The sequence below is a fragment of the Terrapene carolina genome, unplaced genomic scaffold, assembly GCF_002925995.2.
Source record: "Terrapene carolina triunguis isolate 2854851 unplaced genomic scaffold, T_m_triunguis-2.0 Scaffold42, whole genome shotgun sequence".
In the NCBI taxonomy this organism is placed as follows: domain Eukaryota; kingdom Metazoa; phylum Chordata; order Testudines; family Emydidae; genus Terrapene; species Terrapene triunguis.
The window spans coordinates 66,377,755-66,393,101 of NW_020664393.1; the positions used below are offsets into that span (position 1 = coordinate 66,377,755).

Consider the following 15,347-nt stretch of genomic DNA (forward strand, 5'->3'; position numbering starts at 1 on the left):
GACCTGTGGACAAAGCTGTGATAGTTTTACTTTCCAAGGGTCAGTCTTCCCTCCTAACGACTGGATAGATGTATGCACTTGATTGGATGTGGCTGACTCTTTGTTTCTCTGGGTTAGTCTTGCCCATCTGATTCCCATTATTAATGGTATAATTATTAATGGTATCTGATAATGGCATAGCTCACAATTACACCATGGAAGGAACCCTGCCTCCAAAAGCATCCAGATCAGGGTGGTGTAGAGGCACATGAGAAACGTGTGCTATACAAAACCTCATATAAAAGCACCCCTTTCCCATGAATAAACAGAGAAAAAAACCCAGGGTGAACCAACTACACCAAAATAAACATACTCACAAAATGTCTAGTGACATTTTTAAAGAGTTTATTTTGAATGAGGCAACAAGGAGTAAAAAGCCCATTATTTCAGCCTTTTCTGGGTCTTTTTGCAAGGACTATCTACATAGCATTCTAACTGCTGTATATAAACCTGAAAAAAATTATGTCCACACGTTTTCCTCTCAGAAATGGAAGTATTCATATTTTCATGTTTCTTCCATATGACGCCTGACCCCAAGGCCATGGGAGTCAGTAGTAAAACTCCCTTTGACTCCTATGGTGATCAATGTTGGCAGTAAAACTTGTGAAGAATAAAATAATCACACAATTTGATGAAAAACCTAAAATTTTGCAGTGCAAAAAAATCAAAAAAATCCCTAAATTTCTGGGGCACAAAATTAGCCCAGAACAATATTTTATTTTTTCCTGAAATTCATGGTCTGTTTTTCTAAATAATACTGCTAGATACACGTATTGTTTATGATTTGTTTTTAACAAAGCATTATTTATTTATTTATTTATTTATTATTTTTTATAATTTAGTGGAGGAAACTATCTGACTTTTTTTTACAATGGGAGGAATTTTTCCTTCTTGATTTTATTCCCAGAATCTATTTACTTTCTTCTTTGGTCTGTTTGCAGTGCACGTATTCATCTCCTTTTCTTTTTCTCCCAGAGATAACTATCAGGGTATTTTTGTGGTTAATTTCTATACTTTGAAATAATTGCATTTGTATTTCCAAGTTGTTCTTTAACAGGATCACAAATCTGACCTTTATCTGAAACCCTAGCTTTTGAGACTATTTACAAAATTTACTTTACATTACTGACTTGGTCTAACACAAAGTGAAGTCAATGTAAAGACTTCCATTGTTCCTAATGGATCGGGCTCATGGCCCAAGTAAAACTGGTTATAATGAATAACACAACAATGTAATAAAGAATTCATTTATTGGCTTTTGAAGCACATTAAAATAACCTGCTGTAGATTATTCAGTTTCATTTACAAGTACAAACTCAGACAGTATCTTCCCTAAGTTCCAGTATGTTGATTGCTGTCATCTTTTAAATACAGTGTGATACAAATTTGTGATTTTTGCTCTTCTACATGTCCATTCAGGTTCTTATGCGCTGCTGTACATTTTCAATAATCTGCTGAATATTCAGTTGCTCATCAGCAAGCTGCTGGTCAATAAATGTTTGCAATTCTATCCATGTCTTGGAGTCTTGGTCCATGCCTTTCTGAATCAACATGCGTGTTATTTCCAATTTTTTTCTGAGTGCCTCCTCATATAATTGGGGCATTGATTGCCAGTCAAATGGTGTAGGCACATCTATTCTAAGCTCTCCTTGACGAACAGCTATGTATGGCCTTATGCTATCAGCTGTCATTTTCTCAAGATGATGGAGAAACTCTGTGATGTACTGGAGGAATGTAGAGTAATTTTCTATAGTCAGATCAATTAATTTTTGTGTCGCACTAATTAGCCTTTCATAGGCTTGGCTGAGTTGGTCATAGGCATCCTGTATTTTCACTTTGACTAGTTTGTTATATTCAGCAGAACTCTTTTTGGCAGTTTCAGACCAATATCGGATCTTTTCCTGAGCAGCAGAAGAGAGCTCAATGGCTTTCTGTTTTCCTTTTCCATCAGCATCAGTAACCAGATCATAATACCTCTGGCCATGGTTTTCCACAAATTCTTGTACTTGATCAGTCAGACGTGAAACCAAGTCAGCAGTATCTCCAATGTATTTGGCATGCCAATCCACTAGAGCATCTATTAGATTCTTTAACCAATCTAGCACCTTGTCTTCTACTTCATAGTATTTGACTGACCACCCAACTAAACTTGGATCAAAATATTCCTCCCGCAGTGCTTTTACATATAGAAGAATCTGATGTAACTTCTCTGAAATCTCTTGAAATGTCTTCTGGCTAAAGTCTTTTAACTGAGAAAGGTGTATTTTAATATTCTCTGTCGAGGATCTCAATTTTTCTGCATAGTCTGAGTCGATGGCATCACTGTACATCTGTTGTGCTTGAACTTTAATCTCTTCAAAGTTTTTCAATTGTAAGTTTCTAATAATTTCTTCTACGTTTTGGAAAACTTGCTGCACTAATTGTTTCAGTTGCCTAAGCTTTTCTGCAAAGTCAGCCTCATGAAGAGTAGCAAATATCTGTCTGGCTTTGTTCTGCAAATGTTTTAGCATTTCTTTAATTTGATCAAGCACTTCACTGCCTTTGAGAATTCTGTCAGAAGCAGGAACTTTAACTTCCATCTCATTGACAAATGCAATCAAAACGTCGAAATACTCCTGCATTTTTGAAATGCATAGATCAGTAGCTTTTGCTGCCTCCTCTGTAGCCATTACATAGAGTTCTTCACCAGTGTACTTCTCAGCCAGTCCAGGGACCCGGAATTTTGTGATCTTCAGGAATTCGATGGTTGAGTCAATCAGATGCTTTACCCTCTTGTGGTATTCCCTTATTACATCCATTGTAGCATCAAAAATCTTTGCTCTTATTTGCTGGTAGTCAATCTGGCCTGCTTGGTCTGATGCTCCTTGATATAACTGTTGAGCTTTGACTGTCATCTCTTGGTATTTCCCAGTGGCCTGGTAGGCAGCTGTGCGGAGCTGAAGATCCATTTCAGCTATTTTTGTTGTGGCTGATTGGTATGCTTTGTCAGCCTTGTTTTGCATGATGTTCTTCAGCTTTAGGGTGGCTGCACTGATTTCCATCCCTGTATGCTCGCGGTGGTACTTGTTAATACTGTTATAGAGTGCCTCCGTAATTGTAGGTACCTTTTCTTTTAGACCACTCAGCATGTCTGTAGCAGCAGCATCGTTCCAGTTAGTTTTGATCTGAATCAGGTCAGGTTTCTTGAATGATATCTCACTTTTTAATAGGTCAATTTCTTTCTGAGAGGAAGACTGAAAATCCAAAACAGGATAAGTGAAAAAACAGATTCCGATTCAAACAATTAAAATATTATTACATGCTACTTCTGTTCTAAAAACGTGACCCTAAATTATAGAGGGATTTTAGATAGGCATTTTCTTATCTTGCATTCAATTTTAATATAAACTCAGTTTTGTCTATCATGTGTCTGCATATTTTTAATTGCTGTATTGGATTAAATTCTGTCCTTACACCTAAAAATAGTGGAATAAGAAAGTATATCAGGGCAGATTTTGGTCTCATTATTTTTTATAACATCTTTCTGATTCCTTTGTATTACCTGTTAATTGTATCAAAGCAAGATGCAAGAATTACTTGGAAAGGTGTCAGTTCTGCTCATTCACTAAGCTCCCGTCATACTATTGTTAAGATTCTATTTAATTATTTTACATGATGAATTGAAAGAGATCCACTATCTTAATACAAAAGCATTACAAGTATGCGATCCTCCAATGTTTTAAATCAACAAGACTACTAGCATAAATGTTACTCTAGTTTTGGTCCCCCCACTACAGAAAGGATGTGGACAAATTGAAGAGAGTCCAGCGGAGGGCAACGAAAATGATTAGGGGGCTGGGACACATGACTTATGAGGAGAGGCTGAGGGAACTGGGGTTATTTAGTCTGCAGAAGAGAAGAGTGAGGGGGGATTTGATAGCAGCCTTCAACTACCTGAAGGGGGGTTCCAAAGAGGATGGAGCTAAGCTGTTCTCAGTGGTGGCAGATGACAGAACAAGAACTAATGGTCTCAAGTTGCAGTGTGGGAGGTCTAGGTTGGATATTAGGAAACATTATTTCACTAGGAGGGTGATGAAGCACTGGAATGGGTTACCTGGCGAGGTGGTGGAATCTCCATCCTTAGAGGTTTTTAAGGCCGGTTTTGAGAAAGCCTTGGCTGGGATGATTTAGTTGGTGTTGGTCCTGCTTTGAGCAGGGGATTGGACTAGATGACCTCCTGAGGTCTCTTCCAAACCTAATATTCTATGATTCTATGATACTCAGTTTGATTAAGCGTTGTTAAATCAGACCCTAAGAAAGTAAATACATTTCTCTGATTTCAATTTTACACAAGTTAAATTGTGAATTTTATGTGATACCTAAATTAATGTATTGCAATCTTGGAATATTAAGTCTGTAATTGTGAAGTTATTGCGGTAGACTCTCAGGAATGGCATTTTTTGTTGCCAAACCCAATAAATGGCTTTTAGCTCTGTGCCTCACAATATACCTGAGGTGTGTTAATGATTCCACACAAGACCCTTGACAGGGACCTAGAACTTAGGCTCAGTATCTCATTACCATCACTTCTAGGTTCCTGGTTCTAGTTTGGGCCATTTCTACAGTAATTACAAGTACAGTAGAACCTCAATTTTTATGAACACTGATCTTACATATGACCAATTATACAATCCATTTTCCCCAACAGAAGAAAAATCACATAACAAGAGATAACGAGGAGTCCGGTGGGGTTTTTCACCCACGAAAGCTTATGCCCAAATAAATCTGTTAGGCTTTAAGGTGCCACCGGACTCCTCGTTGTTTTTGTGGATACAGTCTCACATGGTTATCGCTCTGATACATAACAAGAGATGTCATGAAGAACAAATCAACATCCCTTCACATTCCCATGCCTTCAATGCATTGGAAATTGCTTTGCAGTGATTTGAAGGACAAAGAGAAAGTAGTGCAGTGCATCATAGAGCAACTTTTGCACCACACCTACTCAACACACCTACACTGTAACTGCTCAATCCTCAATTAGTTCATAAAATAGGGCTTCTACTCTAATCTGATGGCTGTACCGTGGTTTATACGCAATTAGTTTGATGCCCTTTGTTCACTTCCTAATGGATGCATATTTTTGATCTCAAAGCTCTGCCAAGACTAAATAGGTAGGGAGCTTGAACTATTTTCTTACCTCTAAAAGTGTTTACAGAGATATTACTTCCAGACATATTGATGAGATTGGATGGCGTAAAGGAAGCTCACATTGCAGGGTTTATGGTATGTTTTCCTTGGACAGAAGTCAGTTTTCAAAACTATCACTCTAGCCCCTTAGGTAAGCATTACAGTCACTTTAAAAGGTAAAAACCCAAGCCCCGTTTTTGCTTCATTTCAAGCTTTGCCTACCTGTTGAGTTTGGTAGTAAATTTTCCCCCGGAGAATATCTGTGTCCCTCTCAACACGAAAACCTAGGGTGCCCGCAGAAGGTGAAGATACCGATGAGGAGATCCTGTGGATATCTCCCCAATAACGCATCTGAACATCAGTAAAGGTTGGGCTGGTGATCTTTAGTGATGCAGTGTGGGCCAAGACACTGATATAACCAAGAACAAACAGTGTTTAAGAAACAAATGAATGCTAAGCTACAGGGCAGCTCCTAAAGAAATACATATTGCAGTATGATTTCTTACAGTATCTCTCGTGATTAATAAAAGTACAAACAAAGCCAAAGCAAGCAAAAGAAAACTAAGAGCTTTACTATCAACATTTTATCTTGGGACTCTGACTAACACACATGCAAATTCAGGGTCATAGCCTACACTGTTTTCTCAGGCAAAACTCCATACTGAGGTTGGTCAGGAGTTTTGCTTGAATTAGGACTACAAAATAGGCCCTTGATGTTGTTAGCTGATTCTTACAGCTTATAAAGTCAGATTTTTACAAACGAGCCTCCTTCTTTTTCCATATGTGTACTGCAGGCACAAATAAGTGTAGGTAGAAATTTTGTGCCCACAGTTATTGTTGCTTGCAGTCACTGTTACTAAGCCCCTGACTGGCAGATGAAATCAGGTAGTTGGACATCCAAGTCACTGTAAATCTGAGCATAAATAATTGCGGGTGAAAATTAGGCTTCTAATGACTTGTGCTCACAGAAAGAGAGCCTCGGTGGAGGCTGTGTTGAAAATCAGGATCTTTGATTATATGAAAACCTTAGTTACATCTCACCAGTTATGTGAAATGGCAGGCTCTTCAGAACAGTCATATTAGAAAAGGTGCTTTCCAGCTTCCCAGTTATCTAATGGGAGTGGAGTGGTGAAGGGTAGCCCAGGGAGCAAAGGGAGCACATTTATTCTTTATAATTACCACGAAGCGCTTTGTAGGAGTTAGGTTTCTAAGCCATAGTCTGTTTCTTGTCATTTTGTCTATTATAAACCATGTCACCTGAGCAAATCTTTACCTAAATCCTTGCATAGTCACATCTTCCTTGTACTCCACACTCATGTCACGATGTGAAAAGCTGCTTGTTGTCTTTGCCACAGACACATCAGCTTCAACTCTGTAGGTTAATACAGCTGCAAAAGAGAGATTTTGCATTGTGTGAATTTCTGGAATCACTGCAGAAAACAGATCACATGGTATCCTGTATTTCAGCTGGATACATCACTGTGGTTCCACAGTCACACACCACTGTGTGGTAAGAAGTTAGATGCCCACAATGCAAAATACAAAAGGTCATGCATGTATCTGTTTTGTCCCAGACATTTTAAAATGCAAGACATGTACTGTAGCTAGAAAAGTAGGGAAAAATAGGGAAATAAAAATTGGGAATTTTACAATTCCTTCTTCATGTCTTTTATTGTAATTTGGATATAAAAGGCCCTTTTGCTTTGCTTTTTGCCCTTGATGCAGAATATAAATGGAGCTTTCTCTTCTACAGCATGTCATTTTAAATTTACTTCAAGTTTTTACTATAACTTTGAAGTTTCGTGGTGCTCAGAGAAGTGGCTCTAAAAATGTTTTTGTGGCATTCTGAGTGTGTGTTTCAATAATTTTTAAAATCAGATGTGTTCAGTTTCCAAGCAAAAAGATGGATTTTTTTTAACTGACAGCCTTACAAACTGAGCCTGGGATCAGTCAAGCTGGATTGTGCATTACCACCAGTGATAGAGCCTAACTAATCCAGATCCCATTCAAATGAATGAAAAAAATTGCTACAGAACAAATTATTCCCTTAGTTAACTTGTGCAACCCTCTGAGCTTTCGGTTGATTTGTACAGGTGTAAATGATTGAGCCTTTAATTGATACTTACTAAAAATAGATGGGTTGATGATGTGCAAGAAGGAATAGAAACTAGCTCTCTTTCTTTTAGCTGTACTGGCTAAGCAGGGCTAACAGGAGTGAGAAGATATAAAGTTATTTTGTCACTAAAATGAACACAGAGAAGGAAAAGGGATCCTCTTTTACATTCCTCTTTCACAGTACAACTGCACTTCAAACACAAAATAATTGTTGGAAAAAAAATAATGTTAACGTTTTCAACCCAAATTTTGGAGTATGAAATTCCAAAGTTCATCTTACCTTCCAGATCATATTCCAGGAACTGTAGTGTTGAACTGGAGGTAGAATCAATGGAATGTGTAAAAGAGTCCTTGTTGTTTTTTAGGTCTGTTTTCCAGGTGACATTATACAATGGTGAAGCAACTCTGAAAGATCCAGTCAAAGCACCGAATGCAGGGAAATAAATTCCAGCAGGCAAGGACATTTTGAGAGGTGGGATCTCTATTTTCTGCTCAGGAATTGTAATTGTTGGCAAGTCAAAGTCTGCAATCTTCTTAGCCACTTCACTCAGATCCACATACATATTACCAAGGGAAATGCTTTTTGGAAGAGTGAACTGAGATAGAGTTATTTGGTACTGAGGTACTGTCACCTCGAAGTATGGAATTTTATATTCTTCCAGTGTAATGTACTTGTTTCCTACATCTACTTTGGGGAATCTCATTCTTGGCAGAGAGGGTAAATTGACGTCAAAAGGCATTATGCTTAGCTTGTGTGGAACTTTTATATTGCGCAAGTCAATGGTATACGATGGAACTTGCAGGGTTGTGAAAGGAACTTGAAATTCTGGAGTTGTGAGAACTGGATTTGGAGCTTCTAGATGCATCTCAGGAACAGTGATTGTGAAGCCATCAGCCAGTCTGTTCACATATATAGGGAAAAAGTAACCATCTTCACTTTTTGTATAAACTATGGATGCAGAAGTATTTACGTACTGCTTTGTGTCAGCACTGGTAGTGAGGTCCAGTTTCAAGATATCCCATAAACTCTTTTCATAAACTGGAAACACAATGTTCCTGAGGAAACCGACCTGTCCTTCCAAAGACCCAGAAATATCAAATTGTGCCTTTGATTTTTCATTTGATAACTGCATATCATGACTGAGAGATAATGACTGAATTTGGCCTTCACCCTTCCAGCCAAGTTTCTGGTTTTCAGTGTTGATGTTCATTAAGACTTCCTGATTAACTGAAGCTATGTCCAGGAAGGAATTTGGTTGAGTAGCTTGTAACTGAAGAGATGCTGACATACTCCAAGGAACCAGTTCTAAGGTTACTCTGCAGCTCTGAGTCCCTTTAGTTCTCAGAAGAGGGGTACATTGTGCATAGTTTTCCCCATTGTGCTCCCAGACTGCATAAACACGATGTGTAGATGCTTCAACAGCAACTTTTTCTGTCATTTCCACATTCCAGATTCCATCTGCTTTAGAGTTAGCCTCCAGCTTGACTGAGGAGCGAGCTCCATTAGAGTTCAGGTAGGTATTTGCCTCATGGATTAGCATCCCAGAAAATGGATTTTGGGTGTATAACATTCCATCGATGTTTCCTTTTGTTGCTGTCTCTACAGAAATGTAAGATGTAAGACTTTCTAGAGTAAGTTTGTGATCAACTGCACCTTTAGCACTGGCACCATATCTAAGCGTATCAAAATCATAATTTAAATTAATTGCTGAGGAAACAGTAGGCTTGGACTTAGTGTTTCCTGTAAGCTCTTGCTTGAAATTCATTTTAAAAACTGGCATGTTGATCTTTGCATTTGTTGTCACTGAAGCTTCCATGTTCCTCTTTGTGAGGCTAACAGTGCTGTCATGCTTTCCTTCCACAAATTTATTATTACTCAGGGACAATGCTGTGGCCAGTTTCAAACCCCTTTTCCTCGTCAGGCTTGTTGTAGCATCTAAATTAAACTGCAGTGCCTCAATGACAGAAGAAGATGAGGAACTGAAGCGAGCAACAACATCAGACTGGTTGAAAAGCCCAACATTTGTATTCAAGGTAATCACACTGGATTTAAATGAAAAGTCATAGGTAATGTTTCCCAAGGCAGGAATCAAGATATGGTTTGATGGGCTGTGCACTGTGAATTTAGGAAGCTTAAGTGTGCGCAGATCTTTGGGAACATGAAGGACCGGCATTTCCAGCGACGGTAGGACTAATGTGTAAGATGGTACTGAAAACCCAATAAGTGGGATGGTGAAGCCTGTTGTGCTTATTTCTTTGGGGATCACATAACCAAATGCTGGCAGCTCTGCTGTAAAGGGAGACACCTCAATGTTCACAATTGGAATGGTATATCCAGGAATCCTGAAAGTCCGTGGTAGTTTGTTGAATGAAGTTTCTACTTTATATTTGTCAAATTCTATCTTGGCTTTGTTATATGAAGTGGTGAGAAAATCTAATGCATTGTCCCTTCCTTTCTCAAAATATCTATTGAAGAAGATGATGTACTGATTAACTGCTTCATGCACTGCTTTTAAAGGAAGCGGGAGTGAGTGCATGTCTTTGTTCTTCTTATATTGGGCATTCAGATTTAAATCAAATGATTGCTTTGTAGTCTTCAATAAATCCTTCAGGCCTGTCTGTTCCCACAGTGAATACCCTTTCATCATCTGAGAAGTTTTGATTCCAACATAAGGAATGTGAAATTCAGGAATTGATAGAGGAATATTTAGGAAGTCCAGGTTGGCTTCACCGTTCATTCCCACATGAGCTTCAATCGTGTCTTCAGTGTTCCCAGCAGACATGCTGTGGGAATATTTGTACTGATTGAACCTGCCACTAGCTTGCCATTGGACTTGCTGAACAGAAGAACTAAGCACCAGACCATAGTTATTCAGAAATTCAATTTTGCCAGTCAGCTTCAATGGAAAACTAACTTTCACATTCCCATCATTGTTTGTTGATATGCTAACTTCAAAGGGCTGCACCAAAAAGGCAACATTATTATTTATGGTTCCAGCAACTCTCCCATTGAGCTTAGCCACATGATTTCCTTTTATTTCTACTTTCATTGTTGCAAGCTGCCCTGTGCCTTGTACACTTAAAGTGCTACGACCCATATGTTGCGACTCAACTTCAGACAGAAGCTGAAGTGTTGCATAATTTAGGAGACCACATTCATAATTCACATTCTGGTTGATTTTCAAGTATTTATCATTTATCCTGTTTTCAGCAGCAAATGCAATAATGGGCCCCTCCATCGTAAAAGTGACACGGGAGTCATGAGTGCCTTCATCAGAGAAATCAGGAGAAGCCCATTTCCAGTTTCCTTTACCACTGGAAGTAAATGATATGTGTCCTGCTTCTAACTCTGTTATCATGTCATTCATCAGATCAGCCTGGCTGGAGAGATCAGCTTGTGGGATGTTCAGTCTGTGAGAATATGTTGTCCTGCTCTGCATCAGAATTTTCCTCTGTAGCTTGACTAGTAAGTTGTTGTGTACTTCCATCAAATTCTTTGTAGTACGTAAGCTTGTAGTAGTTTCAGCTTTCCCCTGAACAGAAGTCCCCAAAAATATCACTTCACTGTTGTGATCAACTTTAAGGAGTGTGTGGGTGACCTTCATGGTTTCTTTCAGGATCAGTTGCTGCATCTCAGGGGCTGAGAGGCGTGCATCTGCGTTCACAGTGAAAGCAAGGAAATCTAATCTGGATGTTGCTTGAGCTGAAACAGTGGCTACAAATTCTGGGCTGTTTACGGAAGCTGTAGTGTTCTGAATGCCAGCAAAAGTGGACAGTGTGAAGAATGGAGAAGCTATTCTGAAAGCACCAGACAGTTTGCCGAATGTAGGGACAGTGACTGTGTGTGGAATACGTGGCAGTTGGTACTCTGGTATCTGAATGTTAGGAATCTGGAACTCATTTAGATTTAGTTTAGGGATCAAGAATTCAGGTATTTGTGGCTCAGGTATATGAATTTCTGGGAAAGAAATGTCAGAAAAAAGCATATCTTTCATCTTTAGTTCTCTAAAATACATGTCAGGTACTGGCAACTGAAATTCACTGGACATCATTTGGTCTATTGTTTTCACAATCTTCAGTTTGATTTCATTCAGGTCAATTGTATAGGAAGGAACCTTATAGGTATTTAGAATAGTAAATTCTGGGGTAGTAAACCTGACTGGAATTTGTATGTCTTTAAGTTTCTTTATGTGGATTTGATAAGAGGGGATATGCAAGTCAGTTAATGGAACTACGAAATCTGGTGTTTGAAATGTCGCTTCCCGGAGAGCTCGGAGACTGACTTCAAAGGCAGGTATGTTGACTATGCCGGTTCTGATTTCAGGAACATTGAAACCTGTTTCAACAAACACATTCACTTTTTCAGCCCAGTCTTTTACATCATACTGCTCAGCTAAAAGAGCAATCTTCTTAGAAGCAATGTTCCATTGGTCAGAAATATATGCGACAATGGTATTGTAGAACTGGCTTGCCTTCTGAAGATATCTCTGGCATTCTTTTGGAATGTCCATTTGATAAATCCTGTCTCGTAGATCTTCCAGGTTTTCATTTAGCTTGACTTTCAGATCAGCAAACGCTGCTGAATTTAGGAGGTCCCTGAACCAATCAATGACTACTGTAAGCTTGGTGTCTCTTAATTGTTCCATGAATTTTGAAACTGCAGCATTGACATCCTTCATATACTGTTTTAATGCTTCTGCTTTCTGTGGGAGTTCTAGGGTTCTGATTTCATCATTGATTTTCTGGGTAATTTCCCGGATTTTGTTGTTTGTTTGATCTACAAACTGATTATAGTCAAAATGCTTTAGCTGTTTTATAACCATGTCAAGGAACTTGTTGACTTCATCCATCAATTTTTGATAATCAAATGCTTGCACTTGCTTGACAGCATCATCAATAATACTAACAATTTTATCAAAGAATGACTTTATGTCAATTTTTTTCAGGGAAACGGTTAGCTTTTGGACAGTTTCTTTCACTTTATATTGGTCAGACAATTGTATCATCCTGTCCATTAGAAACTGAGCCTGCTTGTCAATCTCATACTTCATGATCATGTCATGCATTTTGCCTCGGAAAGCACTGATCTTCTCAGCAACTTCATAATCTTCCATCAAATTGAGAAGAATATCTTTAATTTGTTCAATAATTTCATTCATTTTTTGAACTGGTAATGAACTCCTGATTTTTTCTAGAAGCTTTTTAATGTCAACAGCCTGTACCTGTTGTTTCAAATTTTCTGCAATACGTTTGGCATCAATATTGTGAATCTGACTCTTGAGCTGTTCTAGTTTTCCTTGTACCTGAGCTATGATTCTGTACTCAGCATCCATATTTTGAATCCAGGCTTTGGCACTGCTTTCTATTTTGCTTGGGTCATACTGAGCAATAATGGACTGTAAGTCTTGAATAGTGTTAATCATCGTTGCACTGATTTTATACTGTTGATCCAGAACTTTCATTTTTTCAACTATTTGGTCAATCAGTTTTTCAATAACTGTTCTAATGTCATACTGATCATAATTATCTCTGATATGTTGCTCAAGTTGTATCAGGTAAATCTGCAGCTGAGTCAATGCTTCCTGCAAATTGATTCTGGCATTTTCCAGTGCACTTTGGATGTCATCAGCTGTTATTCTATAGTCCTTTGTGAAAGCAACCAATTTCTCTTTCATGCCGTTAACCTTGCTTTTGAAATCTAATTTGTTCATGTAGTCATTTACCTGCCGTGGGAGCTTATCCAGAGTTGCCCTGTATTTCCTCATATATTGATCTATATTTATGCTTTTAAAGTACCTTTGTATAGACTGCAGACTGGATAGAATCACACCCCTGATTTGTTCAAAGTAAGCGGGCAGGGATTCTAGGAATGGCAGGTTGATAACGTGCTCGTCCTTGTTCTTATCATATTTCACAGAACCAGAGATGCTGAATTCTTGAGGCTGTTGCATGGCATCCCTCAGACCTAGAACATCAATTAAATTAATTGGTTCAGACTTTAATGGCACTTGAATTGGTGAGTCCATTATAGTGAGGTCTGCTAAAGCCTGTCCGCTAAGTTCCACACCAGTTTTTTCTGCATCATTGTAAGCACCAAGGTCCTGTGTGTATACATTATTGTTCACTTGACTCTTCAATTTCCAGGCACTTGACTGCTCTGATGGAGTGAAAAGCATATGGATTTTGTTATCAAGTGATGTCGTGTATTTTTTCCCAGTAGTTAGGCTGTGGCTGGTAGATCCTTTGTAATCATGGGAGAAAGTGAAAGCTAGAGGCTCTGCTTTAAACAGGAATTTGCTGTACAGTTGTCCAGTATGTTCTCCCATAGCAAATAGTCTCCCATCACCAGTGGTGTGTACATCAGCACTGACAGTAAATGGGGCCATAGCAGAACGTACTACATTGGTGAAATGCAGGGATTTTGCATCATAGTTTGTATTGATAGTAATTGAGGAAGCAAGCCCTGCAACATCCAGGTTAATTTTGTGGATGAGTGCTGTGCCTTGAAGTTTTGCAGCTGTGTCTGTTTTAAAATTTGCAGCCAGATCAGCATAAGTGAGGGCGTATGTATGCTTCACTTCATCTGTTCTGTAGGCTCCTCTCACATTACCCGTCAGCGTCAGCTTCAGTGGCTCCAGTCGTAACTGTGCTTTGTTGGTTACATCAGTTTCACTGTATTTTAAGTCATTGTTCAGTTTAGCTGTGAGTGAATAGGGCTGCAGCTGTAGCTCAAAATAATTCTTGTGGGACTTGTCAGAGCTGATGGTATTGTCTAATTTTGAAGTAAATGTTAAGGATAAGCCAGGAATGTTCAGCTCATTCACATGCTCAAGATTCATTTCCTTGTATGATCCTATCAAGTTATTTGAAAACTTGAGTCCTTCTCTATTAACTCTAAAGTTTAAGACATTTTTGCTGTCCACGCCCCGAATTGTGCTCTGATATACACTTCCTAGTGCTATTTCCATTAGGGCCATTCTTCCATCTACGCTGAATTGTGCATTGTGTTTACCATAGCGTCCCTTAGCAATAACTGCCAAGGTGCCTCCAGAAGCATCAATTCTAGCATTCATTTCTTTCTGCAACATTAGTGGATTAAACTGCAGGTTTGTGGTTGCGCTGCTGGCCAAACCGTCCTGGTTAATCCTTAATGTAGACTTATGTGCTGCTCGGTTTCGTTGACCATTCACAGCAACATCACAATTTAGTTCAAGACCCTGGGAATTAAGAGAACCTGAAAGGAGGGTGTAATACCGGTTTTCTTCATAAGTTGCTTGGTATTCAGAGTGAACTGCAGCCATCTGCTTTGCCAAACGTAATTCAAACTTGTTGAGACCTGCGAGGTTTTGGTATCTTCCATTTGTTTCCGACTTCACATTCAGCTGGCTCTTTTCATACTTCAGTGAAGCTGTGTTTGTTATGATACCACTCTGAATATTAGAGACTGAAGTGACGGACAGTACATCACCAGTTCGCTTGCCAGTTATCTGGTTGGTAGCGTGAAGGCAAGACGAGTCAAACGTCAGATTGGATTTCCCAGTTAACTCATGGCTGTTTTTGTTATAGGTGCTTGAGAGAGTGTAAATTCCTTTAGCAAAGGCTGAAGCAACTCTCAACTCCCCTTCCATTTGTACTTTGTTGATATTCAAATTATTTTTTTGGCTGAAATCCGTATCTGTAGAAAAGGAGAGCTGAGTGCCCAGAGCGCTAGATGCCGTAAGTGAAATGGTCTGTTTTACAGTGAGAGTGGGTTCATATTTGTTTGTCCTGATAAATTTAAAATTTGAATCTAGGAGTCTGTGATTTAGGGAACTTTCATATGTGCAATCAAATGTATTCTGATCATAAAATGCTTCTCCAGAACCTGGAATAGGAGATAGGGAAGTGGGAAGACAAAAGATATAAAGGTATAATAAATATCTTACATTTCCAAGACAAAATAATATACTATGGATGATATCATTAAGCTTTCAGAATTGCATATTATTTTGTTCAAAAAGCAAACACTGTTTTGGTAAAGTAGA

General features: G+C 38.7%; 1 protein-coding gene across 1 annotated transcript in view; it reads right to left on the reverse strand.

Annotated features, from left to right (window-relative positions):
• Window positions 1–1,270: 1,270 nt before the first annotated feature.
• APOB (apolipoprotein B) overlaps window positions 1,271–15,347 on the reverse strand; it is a 46,151-nt gene continuing 32,074 nt past the window's right edge. Inside the window, exons 26-29 of the mRNA XM_024200602.2 lie at window positions 7,604–15,187; window positions 6,482–6,596; window positions 5,431–5,617; window positions 1,271–3,272 (exon numbers count right to left, since the gene is read on the reverse strand). Coding sequence (XP_024056370.1) covers window positions 1,455–3,272; window positions 5,431–5,617; window positions 6,482–6,596; window positions 7,604–15,187 — 9,704 coding nt within the window. The 3' untranslated portion in view covers window positions 1,271–1,454. The remainder of the gene's footprint in view (window positions 3,273–5,430; window positions 5,618–6,481; window positions 6,597–7,603; window positions 15,188–15,347) is intronic.